The 19,242-nt window shown below is 41.1% G+C and overlaps 1 protein-coding gene across 4 annotated transcripts in view; it reads right to left on the reverse strand.

Annotated features, from left to right (window-relative positions):
* Positions 1 to 3,037: 3,037 nt before the first annotated feature.
* The window catches only part of LOC118428117 (alpha-N-acetylneuraminide alpha-2,8-sialyltransferase-like), a 38,970-nt gene continuing 22,765 nt past the window's right edge, over positions 3,038 to 19,242 (reverse strand). For 3 of the 4 annotated variants that reach the window (XM_035838095.1, XM_035838092.1, XM_035838093.1), the window contains exons 2-8: positions 12,831 to 13,015; positions 12,009 to 12,341; positions 8,835 to 8,976; positions 8,336 to 8,448; positions 7,070 to 7,159; positions 6,310 to 6,569; positions 3,038 to 5,428 (exon numbers count right to left, since the gene is read on the reverse strand). In XM_035838095.1, coding sequence (XP_035693988.1) covers positions 5,193 to 5,428; positions 6,310 to 6,569; positions 7,070 to 7,159; positions 8,336 to 8,448; positions 8,835 to 8,976; positions 12,009 to 12,341; positions 12,831 to 13,000 — 1,344 coding nt within the window. In that variant the 5' untranslated portion in view covers positions 13,001 to 13,015 and the 3' untranslated portion in view covers positions 3,038 to 5,192. Of the gene's footprint in view, positions 5,429 to 6,309; positions 6,570 to 7,069; positions 7,160 to 8,335; positions 8,449 to 8,834; positions 8,977 to 12,008; positions 12,342 to 12,830; positions 13,016 to 14,293; positions 14,315 to 19,242 lie in introns of those variants that run through there. The other variant, XM_035838094.1, reaches the window with a different exon arrangement.

Consider the following 19,242-nt stretch of genomic DNA (forward strand, 5'->3'; position numbering starts at 1 on the left):
ATTAAACGATAATTATCATGATATTTCTACAATATATGAATACATTTACTCTTCTGATTTGACAAATATTGCTCGAGACCAGCTTGTTGCAGATGGCCAAAACGTAACAGGATGTAGAGACGACTGTATACTTTTGGAATAGCTTTACTGAGTATAGAAATACAGTTAAGATTACATGAAATTAATAAAAGTTTGTCAATTTTGATAAAATTTTGGGGGTTTCCTGTGAATTCAACTGTGAATATCTAACTTTCTGATGGTAAAGTTGATTTTCCAGAAAGCTATTCATGCAAACACACTTGTTGTGCATTCTTTCCATGCCATTTTGACTTTATAGGTTTTTATAAACAAGTTGGTCTTTGCCTTTAAAGTTTACATGCTTAAATTTTGCAGTTTTTCTTTTTTTCTAATTTTAGATATGGCCAATACAGATTTCCATTGGTGCTACTGTACCCATCAAAACTTAATGTTGAGGAGATTCTTATGGCCTCCACCCATCGCCATTCCGGTCTCCCCTTCTGGTAGTGGAGTAATCCTTCATTTTGTATTCATCTCTGTGGCTCTCGGTGGTCACATGCAGCAATGTCCAGACTATCACTGCCAAATACCGTTTCCGAATCAATTGGGTTTGAATAGTATTACGTTGATATATACCATCGATGGCGATGCTGTGCCCTTTAACTACCTCGGGAAAGGCACTTTACACGACGTTTAGTCAGGTAGAAACGAGGTCCTATCTTCGGTTAAAATGAGGGCCGTCCCGTAGGACGTTAATGGAGGTCCCATCTTTGATGAGAGCCTCATCTTCGGCTTTTAAAAAGAACCCAATACAGTTATCGAAAGAAATACGGTCCTTCCAGGTGTAAGTGCCTCGAAACCCACTGGCTACTACCGATCGTATTCAGGTCAGCTGTTAACTAGCGCCTATTGCAAGCCGTTGAGATTTAGCCACTGACTGCGAAGCGAGTAACGGTACGAGGTCTAACCTATAATAGTGATAAAAGGGCCAAGCTTCGTTAACCCTATTCAGACCGGGGGGGGGGGGCTTTTGGGGCCCGCGCTAACTTCGATGTCCTATAACGCCAGAACGGCTTACGCTAGAGTCACCAAATTTGGTGAGTTTTCCTAAAAAATTGTTGGCAACAATTTTGCAAAGTTTGACAAATTTTCCGTTTTTTTCTCGTTGCCATGGCAACCGTTTGTTGACAGGCAGTTTTGCCAAAATCACTATTTTTGGTTCTAACTATGTATTTTTCACATTCATTTGCTATATTACTGCGATTTTGGTACATAAATAAAATCTGATATTATTCAGCATATCTTTCATAATTATATATGCATAAATTATGCTAATTTGATGACGTCATCAGCCCAAAATCCAACATGGCGGACCGAATGGCCAAATCAATAATAACAAGCTAATCATCCCTTAAAATTTGTAACTACCTGGTATTTTTTCATCAAAAACCATCTAAATGAATGAATTTAGTCTATTTCCATTGCCCTTTGTGATTATTTGTTGCCAAAAAAGTATTTTTATAAATTCAAGGTGGTGGATATAATATGGCGGAGCCCAACTCGTATCTTAGATGTGCATGACGTCATTTTATGACGTCATATTGACGTCATTGATGTTGCTATTGGCAACGCAAGTCGTAATAAACATTATTATTCTGTTATCTGCACTTGTTGTTACATTTTTGTAGCAAAACTTGAAGTTTTCTGAGAATACCCATTTTTCATGGGTTTGGCCAATGTAATCAAATTGATGACGTCATAATTACGTCATCTTACGTCAACGTAACGTCAAACGTCACATACTTGTCAGATATTATGTCGAAATGATGTCCTTAAAATTTAGTGGCCCTACGACACGTCGTTTTAGAGTTATAGGACTTAGAAGTGGAGGGCCTCAAAAGCACCCCCCCGGTCCAGGGATGACCAAAAAAGCCCGGTCTGAATAGGGTTAAGTCATTACAGTGCTTATCGTCTTTTCAGAGCGTATCGTCCATAGGACCACACACTCCGTGTTGTTGATAAGCCTTAATCTGAGTTAAGGATCCGTGAGGGGTCCGACATTATCAGTAAGTTTGCATCTGGTCAGAATAAAGGCTCATGACCTGCGGACCCGGTGGTCTGAACCTTAGTAGCAACATTTCAGAAGTGATAAATGCAGGTACTTAGGACAGTTGTCAGAGTTGCGCTGCGCAGTGGAGGGCGTGATTATCTTGCTGTGTCTCTTTGCTTTGTTTTGCTGACGAACATTTAAGGCCCAATCAAACGAGAGCAAGGATGAGCCGTCAGGATGAAAATTCTTTTCTATTCCTGGGAATTCATAGTGTATTCTAGAAATATTACTGCATTTCAGCTATTTGTGCCCGTTATTTTGACTGGCCCGAAAGTTTTAACATGGTAACAAATTTCGGTACATTTGAAGTGGAGAAATATCGAACGACATTCAAAGTGAATTTTAACTATTCTAACTGCAGTATGACCGCATTCTACGCCATTCTAACATTATTCGACACATTCTTATCTCATTCGATGGAGAACCGAAATAGCAAGCCACTTGGAATTTTGTCAGAATGTGACCAAAAGAATATCTCGAATGCAGTGAAAATTTCTAGAATACAGTACAAAATCCCAGGAAGAGAAAACGAATTTTCATTCTGACGGCATTTTGGCTTATTCCTTCACGTGTGAAGGGGATATAAGGTCCATTTCGAATTCCCACCCGAATGTGGCACGAATTTTGCGTGAAGTGTGAAGGTCCTATGAGGGAGATGGTCCACTATCATAGTATAACTGAAAATGCTACAGACTTCCAGTCATCTTCCAGACCCGTTGCTCAAGCCACATTTCCGGAAGGTCACGTGTTCTGGGCAATCAGATCCTTAGCTGTCCTGATGACGGCAAGAGGAATGGTCCAAAGTTTTCAGTGTGCAATATTTCACTGGTGACAAACGTTGGATTCTTTCATAATAGACCTTCAACTTGAGGAATATGAAGAGTGAATAATAAAAAAAAACATTTCCAGTGACCTTCTTTTGCGTTTATTTCATAAGACAAAGGCGGCATGTATCATCCCGTAAATATTCAAGATGATTTGACTCCAACGAGCCAAGTAACAATGCCCGCATACATTTCTCCAATTTCTTTCACTGATACTGCATTTTTCTTGCTTTGAGAAATATAGATCTATTTTCTTTAAGACAATCAGATGTCATTGCATTTAAGACAATGTATCGATGTAATAGTAGATATCATATATGAGAAGTATTCATGTACAAAGATGACATAAATAAAGTGAGAATTGTTCCGACAAATAATACATGGACGGGACAACCATGCCTTTGCACTGCATTCTGTACATTAATAACGACGAATACCCCCATGCCATGTACCATTATTGCAACGTATTTACATCTGTAATGTTCTGAACAGCAGCATACATGTATGTACCAGAAATATCGGGGGTTTGCTAAATAAAGGCAGGGCATACAATAAAGGTTTGCGACAAAACGTGGCCTTAAATCTAAAATCGTATCAGTAGTAAAATTATCTTTTTCAAACCTCGCATATAATACATTTTAGTTCGACGTGAAATGGCTACACTAAAACAACTACCGTAGTGGCCTTATTGCAAATATAAGTATACGATTTTCTCTGGATAAGCATTATTGACGTTTTAAAAAGTTAAACAAAGGTAATTAATGACGTATGCTCTAAATGATGTTAGGAACATCTCACTGGGTCGCGCCTATTTGCATTCGCACACAGGCGCCAATTTGTCGCACAAAATTGCGATTAAAAACATTTATGAAACTTTATAATATTTTGCGCCGAGTATTGTTAAACATCCTTTTTCACTGTAAATCCCCTTTGATGCATTTTGATAGCATGGCACATTGGCTTCTAATTCAATGTCAACACTGCGATTCCCAATACCATGTGCATGTGTGCTTCATACGTAAATGCGTTGCACGACCGCAATATTTGTATAAATCCGCAAAGCTGGCACAATTTTTGGCGCAATTTTCCGCGGATCAATAAGATACCCGCCTGACATAGAATCAAGCACACGAATCCTGTACTAGTCTGCCAGTACTAAATCTTTCTTAAGTGAGAGCCTGCGTAGAAAAGGAATCTGTAGACCATTGCTTTTCTTGACATAAGAAGGCATTTTGCAGCCAATTTTTCAGCAAAGCTACACTGCAATCGTTGCATCAAATGACTACTGCTAAGTTATGGTGTCTGAAGTCCTTGCTGACAATGGTACAATGCGATGTCGCTGATCCAAATCTACGACTAGGTGAATACTGAATAAATCACAGTAAATACTAGTACATCATTATATGTTATATATATGTATCCTACATAGTAAAAACGTCGCACACTGTGTGCGAAATAAAAATGAACATCTGTTGTGGTAAGATAAAAAATACATATCTCACTGAAGAGTTCTATGACGGTTGGATTTCTATATGCTTTACTAATAGCGGCCAGTGACCTTAAAGGATTTAATGGTTTAAGCCCTTTACATCTGTAGCTAGCGGTTTCTTGCGTATAGCAGTTTTGCGTATTGCTGTTTCTTCGCAGAGCATTATTTACAACAGGCATTTTACGTGTAGAGAACAACATATCAAAGCTCCTGCTTAAGTAAGCCAAAAGGTGCTGGCTCTATACCAAAGTTCGTCTCAAAAATACATGTCAGATAAAAATTCATTCAAATCGTTCAAAAGATTTTACCCCCTCCAGAACATTTGATTTCTTCATAAGTACAGGAATATTTTACCGCTATTCATATCTAATACTTATCTATGTATCTACCTATCTATCTATCTATGTATGTATGTATGTATCTATCTTGCTACCTAGATAAAAGGTCATTAAACCTTCGCATGGCTAGATTTTGCGAAGTGATGCAATAGACTTCTACTGTGCAAATGCCTTGCTTTTATCTGTACATAGTCTCTTACACTAACAACTAAATCATCAAAAGTCTTATGTTATAACTGATGTAGCATGTGAAGTTGCCCGTGCATGATTCCCCATCATTTATACAGAATTAGCAACACCCAACATGTCACTTGTATCAGCACGTCAGCTGAATGAATATTTTCCCGAGCACATGTCACACATAACAGGTAACAAACATGTATGTAAACAGCTCAGAATGTCCCTTGTTTTCGTCAAGAGCACCTGTCCGTGGTCATGTGTAGGACGCCGCGGTTATGGAGGCTGCGGAGGACAGCGAACTCTTCCGGGATGGAATGTTGGCGAATTCTCTTGTGTTTAGCTGACATGGTGATGTTGTCGTAGTAGTGGTGTGTGAGCACGCGGCCCTGCCTGTCGTGATCGAAGGGCCAGAACCCGTACAGATGGGTCTCCTCGCACAGGCTGAGGGCGGTGCCCGCCAAGTACAGACCTAGGAGCGACAACAAACAATATCAGATACTGTATTTTATCGAATAAAGTATACACTTTTAAGATATGCCAAAAGAAATTACTCAAGCAAATGGATATGATTTTGGAAACGGTCAGACGTTTCAACTGACATCCACCAGTTTTTGTCAGTGACTTTTGGCATATCTTATTACCTGGACGTCTAACCTTCATCGACGTATACACTTTTAAAACTTGTCAAAATTCAAGCTGTTGCAAGTTGTTGCCAACGTCGGGATGCCTACATTATTTTTTTGTGGTCGTCGAACGGCTTAGTAGGACATGGACCTCAAATAGAGATGCTACACTTCCAGGAATGATGTAAAATAAGACACATTATTTTCATCTATATATTTTTTTCGTAATTTTATCGGTTCCGAGCAATTTTATAACTTGCGGTAGGCGATTCACGCGTTTCTTGAGACAATGACAGTGGGGATCACTAGCATATTTACAAATGCCAGCAAGGGCATTGCAATGAAATCCCTGATGTATGCAAAATTACGCAGGAAAAGAGGAGAAACATCATAATTTCAATCTATTCAGATGAAGAGGTGTTCAAGATTGGTGAAGAGGGGAGAGAGGTGGCAAGTGTACAAAACGAGAAAGAAAGAAAGAGAGAGAGGAGGAGAGGTAGAGAAGGATGGTGGAAGGGGGCGTGGCAAAGTGTACAAAACGTACCGATATGTCGATATGGCTTAGATACGTTGATGCTGTGGACACGATTTGTACAAAAGCACGATGAGATAGTTTCGATCCCCTATGAACTAATCCCAGTTTTCCTAATTTCGTTCACTTATTTTGCTGAAAATACTACAGACGCAGTTCTATAAGTAACATATAATGACATACAGCATATCTCACCTGACGTTAACCTTCTTTCGTTTATCTTGTACTGTCCTTTCCAGAATTTTGTAGCCAGAGCTAGGTGTTGCGGGTGTCCGAATATTACAGTGGCATTGGTTCGTTTGCCCTTCACACTTTGCACTGTCCGGTAAGCGTTGAAAGATAACGTTGTACACATCCTATACGTAAACGCACTAAAATACATGAAAGCGTCTTGAAAGTGTGACGTGTAGTTCAGAAAGGTTTCCCTGTTGACTCGAAACCGCAGGCTCCGAAATCTGCAACAGATGACAAAGGAATGTTTTTCTTAATCTAAAAATACACTTCGTCAAACATAACAAAACACAACGAATTTTAGCGCTTGAGTTCTAGTTATGCATATCGTTTGCAACAACATGAGAACACTAAAGCGGGTATCACATAGCCTGGGTACCATCCTCCGAAGTTACAACTGGCTCAATATTTTAGCATGCTCGCCATGGAGGTTAGAAAGCGAGAAGATTAAGCCAACGGTGACTTCGTACAATGGTACCCAGGCCAACGTGTCTAACAAGACTTGCGGAGGCCATTCGCAAAGCGGCGCAAATAGACACAAATTTTCCACCTGCAATATATTGTTAACCTCTTCTAAATGTAAAAGAAATGGAATTACCATTGGCAAAACGGCTGTTGATTTTTTTAGTAATTGTACATTGGTTTGAATTCAACGGTAACATAGCATTTTACATCTTTAAAACAGTTTTTTCTGTCTTACTCATTTAACTCGATGTGCACTTACCTTTCTTTTAATATGGTAGGATTTGCCGTAACTAAGTTTGTCTTCTTGCCTACATCTCTGGAGTAGTTCCCCATGTATGGTAGGTTTAGTCTGCGGATGGAAAGGGCAGACAGGAATTTAGTTACAAAAAATGACAAAAGGTTCACATATATGAACACACACGCGCGCGAACACACATGCACACACACACACACACACACACAGACAGACACGCACACACACACACACAGACAGACACACACACACACACACACATACAAACACACACACACACACACATACACACACACACACACGAGCGCGCGCGCAAATGGTAGACACATGTAAAGGTACACGGGTTTAGGTAGAGATCCGAATCGGCACCCGTAGCTACGTTTGAATATGCATACATGTAGCTAAATGAATTTTTTAATGTTATTGATTCCAAATTTACTTAGCAGTCTTCAAAAGTGGTGTAAGCCTGTTCAGGTACAGCCCACCAGATGTTTAAGGGGGGTTCACACGTGCGTATATATTCAAGTCCGCTTGAGGTCCGTATGGAAGTCCTAAATTTTACCAGGCTTCACAGGTTACTACAAAAAGTAGTAGAAATGGGACGAATATTGACAGATAACATGCCAAAGGAGGTAGGTGGGTGGCAAACCATACTCCTTGTCAGTTAACGCGTTTGGCATGCGATCTGTCTATATTTGTCCAAGTTCTAATATGCTTCCAATGACATGTGGAGCCTGACAGAGGACATAAATATGTGCGCACGTGTGCCCCCCCCCCCCCCTTTAGGTCTGAATATGTACCTGGATGGCTATATTTTTAAAACAGGCACCATAAACGTCGCAACAAGATTTGAAGATTTAAATGTGTGGCATCACAACTAACAAGGCATTCATTCCTGTATTAAAAAAAGTGAACTAGTGTAGTAACAATCTTACTAGTGTGGTACACTGGTATCACTTACAAAGTTGGCAACTACATCCATGACTTCCAGTGGTGGCACTTTTACAGCTATTCAAAAAGTTTCACTTCTACAACTATATTGTCATGGCTACCTCCCTAGTGTCACTTCTACAAGTATGATTATTAGGCAACACAACACAACACAACACAAAACAACACAACACAACACAACACAAAACAACACAACATGTTTGCCCAATTTGGTCTATCTGACCATCCCCGAAGTATGGCGAAGAGGAAAGTTTTTTTCTCTGAAATCAGGCGAATGAGCGCGCTGATGTCATCCATAAAAGTTGCTTGCTGTGGCCTTACCTGATGACGAAGTCTGCTGAGTCAATCTTCTCCCCACAGCCGCTCTTGAGCAGGATCCCGCCATTCCCCACCACACTGCACTTCTTATACCGCTTAAAGCCGAACGGCTGCTCCTAAACACACACACGGGGGCATGTCTTACAATCAACTACATCTCAACTAGCAATCAAGTAAGAAAACACTGGTCATATTTTATCTGGGGTCTTACATATCAACTAAATCTCAACTAGCAATGAAGTAAGAAAACAATGGCCATATTTTATCTGGCAAGTGGTTTAAGTAAAAAAAAAAGTGGTAAACTCGTTCACTATTCCGAGTACGCATGCGCAAGGTCAAAGGTGAAGGCCCCTGATTGGTAAACAGTTCTTGTCTCGACTATGCTTTATGTATGTCTTTGACATGGCACATGCGCACTCGGAATGGTGAGCGAGCGTATAGTATGGACAGTGCCGGCTGGAAGTACAGTTAAGTAAAAACGGGTAAAAAGGTCCAACCTTACCCTAGGTAACCAGTTGTACAGGTCTCTGGTAACGTTGATGTAATACTTCTGCGCCTCGTACTTGAGAAGTCTGTTTAATTGCACATTTTTTTGTGTCATCACAAAGACTTCCTGTGTCTTCGTTGCGTCTTCGACAAGAGTCCTGTTGGGACAACATATAATTGATATAATTCTCAATGGCTTATATTATGGTAAGCTAAGTACTAGTTCTTGCTAGAAATCAACTACCAGCTAGTTCTTCAGTTGTCTTGATTCAAAATTTCCATCAAAAGGCCAACTGCAGTTCATAAACAGTTGCCAGGGGGTCCAAACCTGCAAGGCATTTTCACGAGCACAAGAGGTCTCCACTACCTACACATCATGGCCAAAACACGTCCAGAACACGAGTTTTCTTCAAAAGGATGTTCATTGTGAGCCGCAATACAACAGAAGCCGGCTGTGATGTTCATTGTGACGTCATGAAGACCTGGAAGTATGGGTTTTGTTTCTGATGATTAGATATTCAATCACATCAGAAGGGTGTATATTTTGTGCAGGGGATTTTGTTTTGCAAATTTTGATATCATAGGTGTGTGTCATGAGCGCTTTAGGTACTTGACCGTACTCTGGTCAGTTCATATCATAACGGATTTATGTTTTTGCATCGTTTTTGAGGTTTGGATCCCGGTACCTCCCCCAACCACATACCATCGCAACATGAATAATGAACATCAAGCCCGCATTTTGCCGTGCAATGAATTCCCCAATCTTTTTTTTTTGATCAGACGTTCAAAGTCATCCATTATTTGAGGAAACTAATAATTACATACTAAAGACAGTATTACAACAATTGTGTATACTTGTTTACCTGATAGCTAGTGTAATACTAACAGGGGCTATGTTTTCTTAAGGCACAGGGGAATTGAAAGAATGCATAATTAAGAGCAACGATTGCTATCGGTTGACTCGAGAGATACAGCGAACATTTCTAAAATGTTTATGAGGCTCAGAATTATGTTAACATATACTATGGTGCTCATCATATCATGTTCACGATTATTTTGATACCTTTGTATATAAGATGTCTATAATTGAAACAGTCTGTACATCTTTGTCTGTAGACAGGAGGAAAGTAAGATTTGTACCAAAAAGCCATTATTCAACTGGATATAATTTTGGAAACGGTCAGACGTTTCAACTGGCATCCACCAGTTTTCGTCAGTGACATTGAAGTGATCTGGAAGAAACAGGTCTCTTATACACTTACTATGGATGAAGACAATTTTGGATGTCCAAAAGGAAACGTTGTAATTGTAAGACAATTTTAGGATAAAGACAATTTGGATTCCAATAGAAAATAAAAGGTAAGGCAATGTCAAGCTGAAAAAAAAATTTGGATTTCAATGGGAAAGAAAGCTAAGACACAGTTAATGCAAATGAGTCAGATTTGAGTTAGATTTGTGGATTTTACGGAGGACCCCCATACCCAGCGGTGACCCATGGTTACCCATTCCAGCACGTTTGCTGAGACCCTGTGCCCCCAAATGTCAGACGGAAATAGTGGCACTGCTATCGTGTGCGGAATGAAAATAGCTGCTGGCAAAATATCCCACCATTTCTATCTGACAGTATGCAAATCCCGAGACCCCCCCTACGATCTCTATCTGTAAATGGACTGTACGTGTTTTTAACTCGGCATGAATATATGATGACGTGTGGCTGCTAGCCACTGTCCATACCAATCGGTATCCGGTTCCATCTTGGCATTCAAAACCACTTGAGATGCGTATTCCCAAAGGACAAAGATTACTCTATCTATTGCATTACCTTAAGTGCCCTAAACTATAGCTAACGAAATCACCTAAATGTTATCTATTGGTCTGTCGGATGTGGATAAAGAGCGCACATGGCCAGCGATAAGGAGCTGACCGATGGTGTAAGTGGGTATGCGAGGACGACGGGCCTCTATTGGGACCATGCACCAAAATCAGTTAATAAAACAAAAACCACAGATCTCTCGTAATCTCCTGTAAGAATGTACACATACAGAAATACATATACACATATCATAGAAACAACATGTACTTATTCAAATATATATGCGCGTACATAACTTAGCGCCAACTAAGGTGCACAGCTCGAATTTTGGTTATCAGTAGTAAAGCATTTTGTCTTTAATGTCTATAATTGTAATCATTACTTTGCAGGCGCATTTACGGTTGAAAGGATTCACTCCTCATCAATTATTTTGACAATGCCTTCGAAGATTTTATGGCATGAGGAACTCGGCTAACACAGTCTTGATTACATCCTTTTTTTCTACACTTTCCCACAATGATATTTAAACGTTTGCTATATAATTGTGCTCGAACATGTGAGTTGTGCCTGGGTGACGCCGAGAACTTATTGATCACCCGTAAAAAAATCAGAAAATCTACTTTTCACTATGCACAAAACAAGAGTTTCATAGTTCTATAATCACAACCTAATCAGCTTAACAAAAGGGACAAGAGACAAAATAGTTAAACGCAATTGATCCCGTAAATATGTTTCTCGTCATATAACGTTAGAAAGAATAGCATTTATAATTAAAACATGATTATGAAGGCATGTTTCACCAACAGTGCAAACACGTGAATCCCGCTGATAATACATCATTACGTTCCACTGTATAATAAAGTATGTATTTTCCATGGCAAAAAGCATCAGTATTGATGCCTGGGATATCCTCTGTATTGCCTTATTTCAATAAAATAGAATTTAAAAAAAAAACGTTATGTACGTACACCGTAGCTGTACACCGGTCTGAAACTAGACTTGTAAAGAACGTTTAGGTTCAGTCCCAAAAACCTAAAAGTTCAGGACTTACAAAATTGTTCTTAAGCACCTAGAACCTTCCATAGATCGTGAAATTTGATGACCAACGATGAAAATGTTGTGGTTTGTGTATTTATTATTCAGTTTTTGTGTGTACTGTTATTTTTCATTTTGCATGTATAGTTTTCAAATTGCATTTAAAAGTTGTGCCAGTATGCAATTTTACACGTGGCCAAAATGTATTTTTAGGACACATATACAGGTCCGGAGACATTTAAGTCCAGAACTAAAACAAAACCTTTGGTCCTGAATCCGGACCTGAACTTGAACCTGAGTTAAGGTGTGCAGTACGAGTAGTTATAGAGAAAGCAATGTTACCTGAACTCATCTGCAGCCGTCCTGTTGAAGACCCAGTTGGGGTTGTCTGTAGGGACAGCTTCTGGAGGCGGGGAGGTGGTAGCAGGGGCCGTGCCATTGTCCTTCGTCCCCGCATCATGGAAAACATTCTCCTTGGCAACTTCTTTCATCACCTTCTCATCCTCCTCCCTGTTGTTGTCTACACTGTCTTTATCATCAGACTGTGGATCTTCTTCTTCTTCTTCATCGTCAGATTTTGGAATCGCTTCCTCCTTTTCTGTCCGCTGGAAGTCCAGAGAACGGAAGGCCGTCTCGTCTGGTCCGGGGATGGCATGACTCTCATCATCCGTTAATCTGTGAAAAAAAAAGTACAGTTCTTACATATTGATAATAACTTCAAAGTTCGTGTTGGTAGAAGCCATTTTGGGTCAAAGTTGAACTGTAATTTCCAACAGAAAAACTGGATTTATTACAAGCTGGACTTGATTCTTATTCTGACCATGTTCAATTCGGTCTGTATTGTCTTTGTATTTGTCTATCCTCATATGCAGGGACATCGCACGGCGAAACCGTCTGTCTGGATGTACCCTACTTTCTCAACCGTCACTCTTAGTTCCTGTGGGCGCCGGCGCCACAAACCATCTGTCAGCCAATCAGAGAATAGGCCTTTCAGTTTCCAAAAGGGATCTCGCATATATAAGGGTAAGCTCATTCATATTTATAAGAAGGCCGGTCAGGAACTAAGAGTGACGGTTGAGAAAGCAGGGTACATCCAGACAGGCGGTTTCGCTGTTGGATGTCTCTGTATAGAGGGATGTGCATAGTAAGGAGACGCCCACCCACTTGCTAGGTGCTTGTAATGCAGCTGCCCGGAGATCCTGGAATTCCCCTTCCTTACGGATGAATTCTGACACGTGGGTTTCACGTGGCTGCATGACGCGGAGGAACAGGACTACATTGCACACGATGGACACGCCCAGTACCAGGACGCATCGCCGTGACCGCAGCTGCATAATACTACTCAGCCTCTGAAACATACACAAAGAGAAAAACGTTATTATCGACACACCCACACAAGTAAACTTAACCTTCACTTTCACTTTCATTTTACTTGCTTTACTAGAACTAGCACTCGGGGTCATTGACATGTTCTTAGTTAGGTAGGCCTGTACAATACATAACATTGTACAACATCAAATACATAACAGCATCATTACAATATCATAACACATAAAACTACATAATATAGTGAAGTTTACTTGCAAGTTCGTGCCCGAGGGCTAATTGCAAGCGCACGGTATAAACATAGTAGATATACAAGTGGCAATGGACAGTTATGAACAATATTCTACTGTAATACTAGTGTTGGCTATTTCTAAACAATATAAGCAAGGAGGGGATTGCAATTGTGAGGTTGTGGGGATGCTATGTGACATAAAAGATAAAGGTTCGTTCACACTAGTACTAGCTTGTTTGTCATTCTACTTGGTTTACCGGGTGTCCCATATCGGTAAACGTATATCAAAATCGCAGAATGCTAAAGTCAATTCCAAAGTCACAGATGTCAGAGAACATATCTATTGTTGTATGAAGCACCTATTGTTCAGTATACCATTGTCTCTGTGTTTAGTTATTTTTTCAGCCTTCCTGGCTACTGAAATTTCATTGTTTTTGGTCAATTTTTCTTCGCAAACTTGCGTCAGTTTACGGGCACCAAGATGATGTCTTCCATATAATCGAATCAACATGGTCGTATGGCGCAGAAGAACGCAACTGGCTGAACAGAAATATAGAAGAAAGGAAACGTGCTCTGTTTCTCAGGCATGTGTAATCCTAACACTGTTAAGCTTACACAAGTTAATTTCCTTGTTACTATTAGTTATAGAAACACGGAAATAACCTTGTATTCAGTCGTCTTTAGGATTATATCCGCTACACATCGTGGAAACGGATCGAATCTGTACAAGGCTGCATACTAGGCGAACACACTGCACACATACCATTTCCGGCTGAAAATAGCAGCCCATTCTGTTCGTGTTCGTTTATAGAGAAAACAAAACCTAAACGGCAGTTCAGCTACCACTATATTACCAGCACTATCACGCGTCAGATACGTAGTAACGTATTTGGAAATATCATTCGAAATTGCCAAGTGTAACGTATTGAAGACGTTATGAATTATAGCTAACCCTCTCTTCAACATAAATACTTGGAATCCAAAAAAGAAACTGTAGATGTTTGAACGACAAAAATGATGTATAGCGCGCATCTGGGTCATCTACAAAGTAGGGGTGCTTAGTGCTTACCACCATCGGTAGAAACTGTGTGGAACAGCGAGCTACAGAATAACTGGCATTACTCGGTGTCGACCTTCGCGCTAATAGACGGATGATGATGGGATACGCAAACAGAACCACCCGCCACGACTCGTCAGTGTCACAATCGTGACAGTGCACGTGATAGTGACGGTGCCATGCGATACCCTGTCGGCTGTCGCAGTGTGCATTGTGACATCCTGCCGCACCGAACATTGTCAAAATGTTGGACTTACTGCACTGTGCATTGTGAAACTGAAGGGAGAAACCCTATCGGACTGTGTGCTGCGAAACTGTTGGGCGATACCCAGTCGCAGCGTATATTGAGAAACTGTTGGGTGATACCCTATCACACTTACAGTGCATTGTGAAACTGTTTGGCGATGCGTCGATGAAGGTTAGACATCCAGGTAATAAGATACGATAATAAGCAAGTACTCAAGCAACTGGATATGATTTTGGAAACGGCCAGACGTTTCAGATAACATCCGTTATCTTTCGTCAGCGACAATGATGTTGTTGGAGAGCAGATATATGCCCTCTGAATTGATAAACAAATGACATTTTCTCGAAGTCCAATAGGCAAATGAGTTGATTAGCTCCTGCCGTTTGAATTACAGATTTGTATATTGCTGGACTCCAGGACGAGCGGTGTATGATCGTATTCACTGCGAATCTGTAGATCTGAATACTCTCTCTTTCTCCCGCGAGCTCGCTCGGAGTCTCCGCATTACTAGTTTCCTCCACCCCTCTTTGTCATCCATCGCTGCGGGAAGTTGCTGGAGGTCCAAACCGTAGTCTGTGTAACACAAACTCCGCTGTCCAGGGCTGTAACTGGCCGGCGGATGTTTGGCGGGCTGCTATAAGCGAGATTTAATCAGGCTAGTCCAAACCGCTGTCATCAGCAAGCTACTTAATATACGACTTCCGCGGTATGGTCTTCCCCTGCCTCTGTTACCGTGATTCGAATTCCACAGTAACTGTTTGTGTACTACTTCATACTTGAACTGAAGAAATCAAACCAAACCAAACCAACCAAACCTATTTGTACACATTAAGGGATGTCTACCTGAATGTAATTGAGTACATTTATAAGATGAAAAGCACCAGATTCTTTGAACAAGCGTTAGCGTAAGGAACATAAACATCAAGAACATTTGCCATCACCGTGACATCCCTTGTGCGGACCCGCCAACAGCTGGAGGAAACAGCAAGTGAAAGAGGAGCTCAATCGGCAAACCCTTGAACAATAGACAGAAGGCACACATGATGGCCTGACCGGTTATCAGTAGACCCAAGCTCCTTAGTCGGCTTCATGACATCTTTATCCACAAAGAACAGGCGCTCAGCCGGGCTGCTACAAGCTCTCCTAAGGAAGACTCTCATGGCTTTGAGGGAAGCAAGTTAAAAGGCAAATCGGTTGGACTGTTCCTTGATTATATGGACCAATCGGGACTATATTTGGACTACAGAAGGAAGGGGAAATGTTCTGAACAAGCTCGTTCACCATTCCAAGTACGCCTGCATAAGGTTCCTGTCTCGACCTTTCTTTATATACATGTCCAGACTCCGACGCGGTCGGATGATTTGCATAATACTGTAGAAGTCGCTTAATTGCACGGCCTATTCGCCAGTAAATTTCGTGCAATTATCCGACTTGTGCAATAATGCGAAGTTATCTAGCTGGACCGCACCGGTTTGGGATTTGGGGATTCCGTGCAGTTAACAGAAGTGTGCGTTAATCCGATGTGCAATTAACTGGCTTCTACTGTATTATAATAGCGTGATTTGATTGTGCCTCGACCTTTGACCTTGCGCATGCGTACTCGGAATGTTGAACGAGCCTGTTCTTCGAAACGTCTGATCACTTCCGTGACTCCATCTGCACCTTTCTGCATCCTCATTTGCATATTTGTGACCGGAGACATGCGATCTATACCAACTGTACAGCACTGATGTCAGTCAGCTTATGTAAAATGCATAACTACCACGTACTTGCTGCACGATCTAGGTTCTAACCTCACGTGTATGTTTAATCTATGTCTACCAACAAAGCCATTTTCCCTCGTGCTCAGCCAGGTTTGTCTAAGGACTGGGAAAATGGAGTGTTTTCGACCGACTCTTGCAAAAACTGTCGACTGGGAATCGACTCTACCTTTTTTGTGGGGAGGGGTTCATCGCTAGCAAGTCACATAAAATATTCGATTTGACATAGGAATGATGAAAACGTTGTAGAATTAGTTTCCAAAGTCTACTGTTTCAGTAGCGAAAGTGTTATAACATGCCCGCTCTGTACCTATATATGTTTGGGTCCCCTGTATGTTGAAACCCCGCATAATCCAAGTGCAAAATATGTTCTTGGAAATACCAATGTCATTGCATCATCATTTCCGTTTTGCATTGTCATGCTGTGTTTGGTGGATCACTTCCGCTGAAATCTACAATAAGAGAATCCCTACCGATCGACCCTATTCTTCAGGACCGTTATCCGAAACACAATGCTATTTTTCTTGGGCCTTATGCAGATGCAATCAGTCTACTACTAGTACTAGTATCCCCAAGTTCACGGAATGGCACAGGAGCTAATTGCAGTGAAACCTCCTCGACCAGACGTCGTATATCTTTTGTCACAGACCCACCGAGGTTATGTTTCTGGGCATCGATCAGTGAAAATCCACAGGGACAATTGTCTTGAGTCTCCCCCATTGGAGCCTAGCATAATGAGCACTAAAACAAGACCTCGTTAAAGTACTTACCCAAATTTCAATCTCAAAAAATCTTCTCAACATCAGAATGGCACAATTGTCTCATTTAAAACCATGAAAAACGGGGTTGTTCAGCTCAAACTCTGAGAAAAGCTCGCTCTAGGATGGAACCTCAGGTTTGACCAAAGTTTTCTCCTGTGTCCATCCGCAAGACCCAACAACTCACATGTGTCTTTACGCCAACTAAACTGGTCAACTGAACAATTTGTGGTACCGAAATAGGAAAGCCAACCCTACCTTTCTCTTCTTCCCCCAAAAGTCTCCAGATTGGGCCAACATTTTCAAGGAAAAGAAGGATTTTAAGGATTTTGTGTGGCACTGATCATGGCACACCTGACAAAATAGAAAGTCCAACAAAAACACCTAAAAAAAGAACGTTCAAAATCCAGCCTGAGCCTAACCTCTGCTTAAAGAGCATACTAGTACTAGTAGTAGCAGTGGGCGTGTGTAGGCTGACACATACAACATGTGGTACCCAGGAAGGTCATAACTATTACCTCCCCGGGCGTGTCATGGCGGCCTCACAGCATACCATACCTGTCCTAACCTGGTCAGGTCAGGCCGACGAGAACTAACCAAGAAATGTCTATTCTAGTCCTATATTATTACATGGAATCCTCTGTGAGTCTTGGATTGTCATTGTTGTCATGGACCTTATTCTTCTAGTTCCACTTTTGAAAAAAATCAATTTGCGTGCATTATTGTTTTTGGGGTATCTTTTGTAGTTTTGCTAAAACATAAAGGTAAATGTACAGCTGAAGAAAAACATAACAAACAGACAACAAAGCACAGAGAAAGAGTGGTCCACACGGCAAGGTCCCTGGCCGCTTACGGCTTTTTGTGTCAAAAAAAATCCATCTGCAAGTCATAGTTTAGACTTCACAGACAAAACCAATTCTACGAATTCTACAAGGTCACTGAAGGAAAAGGACAGTTACACCCACTCACTTACTAAGTTAAACACAGCAGGCATAGAGTTCAACATACGATATCAGACATTGGAAATTTGAGCTAAAAATACCTACAATTTTCCCGCTGAGGTCACAAATCCAAATGTCCTGTTTCCAAGGCCTTCGTCCTTTTCTAAACAATCTTGGCACATGTCAGGCTCCAGGTAATCTCCAGAGAGCGGGGAGAAGTATGTAAACTATCCGCCCAGATTCCGGGCTGGCCCCCAGAAAAGAAACATATGGCTCCTGGCTCTGAGTGGAGACAGGCGAAAAACGCAAAACAAGACAAAACGCAGAGAAGGGTGAATGATAGGAGAGGAATGTCATAGGCGATGGGTCATGGACGAGGTCAGCCGATTAACTAAGTTCAACTGGCACGACGTACACATGGACGTAAACACCAGGACAAAAACACTATGTTATCATCCACGAATAGTGTCATCACGTTGGTAAATAACTGCTACAAGATTCTGCAGTTTGTGTGACCGTCACTCAGACACCTTCCTCCTGGCAATTCTGACTGATTCAACTGCACTGCAGCATAGGTGTCGCTGCTAACTGATGCGGTCCCAAACGTAAAGCATTAGTACGTAGATAGTTAATGCGGTGTTTACAATGATTACGGCGTAATCATAATTCAACGACATAGAATCTTTGGAAATGCAAACGCAGAAATGCAAAATGCAAACATGAAACAGCGAATATTTGACGGGAATGCAGCTCTCATAATTGGTTTAACTGCTAATTGTGATGGACAGCCGTAGTTTGTGCAGATTCAATCACACGTCTGGTCAACCGTTTTGGACCATTCGTGTCCTTGGTGAGCTGGGTATGATAAGGTTCTCCACATGTTATCTTACACAAGGTTAAAAAGACATGTATGGAAGAGATGAGTTCAGACTGGGTCACATTTCTCACGCTTTTCTCACGATAAGAGATACCGTCCAACAGAACAACCCCTACCATGCAGACCATCGTATTGAATAGCAAAATGTGGCTCTTACAATGAATGAATGATACATAGGAATGTGTAGTCTATGTAAAATATCATCAAGAACAAAGACCTTCGTGTAAATAACAAGTGAAGCTCTGTTAGCTGTGTACCTAAAACAAGCTGCACAGGATAAGGAGTTTCTGGAACCATATGAAATTGCGCTGTCTATAGTATATTGTCCTATTCTTACATAGAAAGGTTGGACAACTGCATTCCGGACAGCACGACAGC

This window comes from Branchiostoma floridae, chromosome 12 (assembly GCF_000003815.2).
Source record: "Branchiostoma floridae strain S238N-H82 chromosome 12, Bfl_VNyyK, whole genome shotgun sequence".
Lineage (NCBI taxonomy): Eukaryota > Metazoa > Chordata > Leptocardii > Amphioxiformes > Branchiostomatidae > Branchiostoma > Branchiostoma floridae.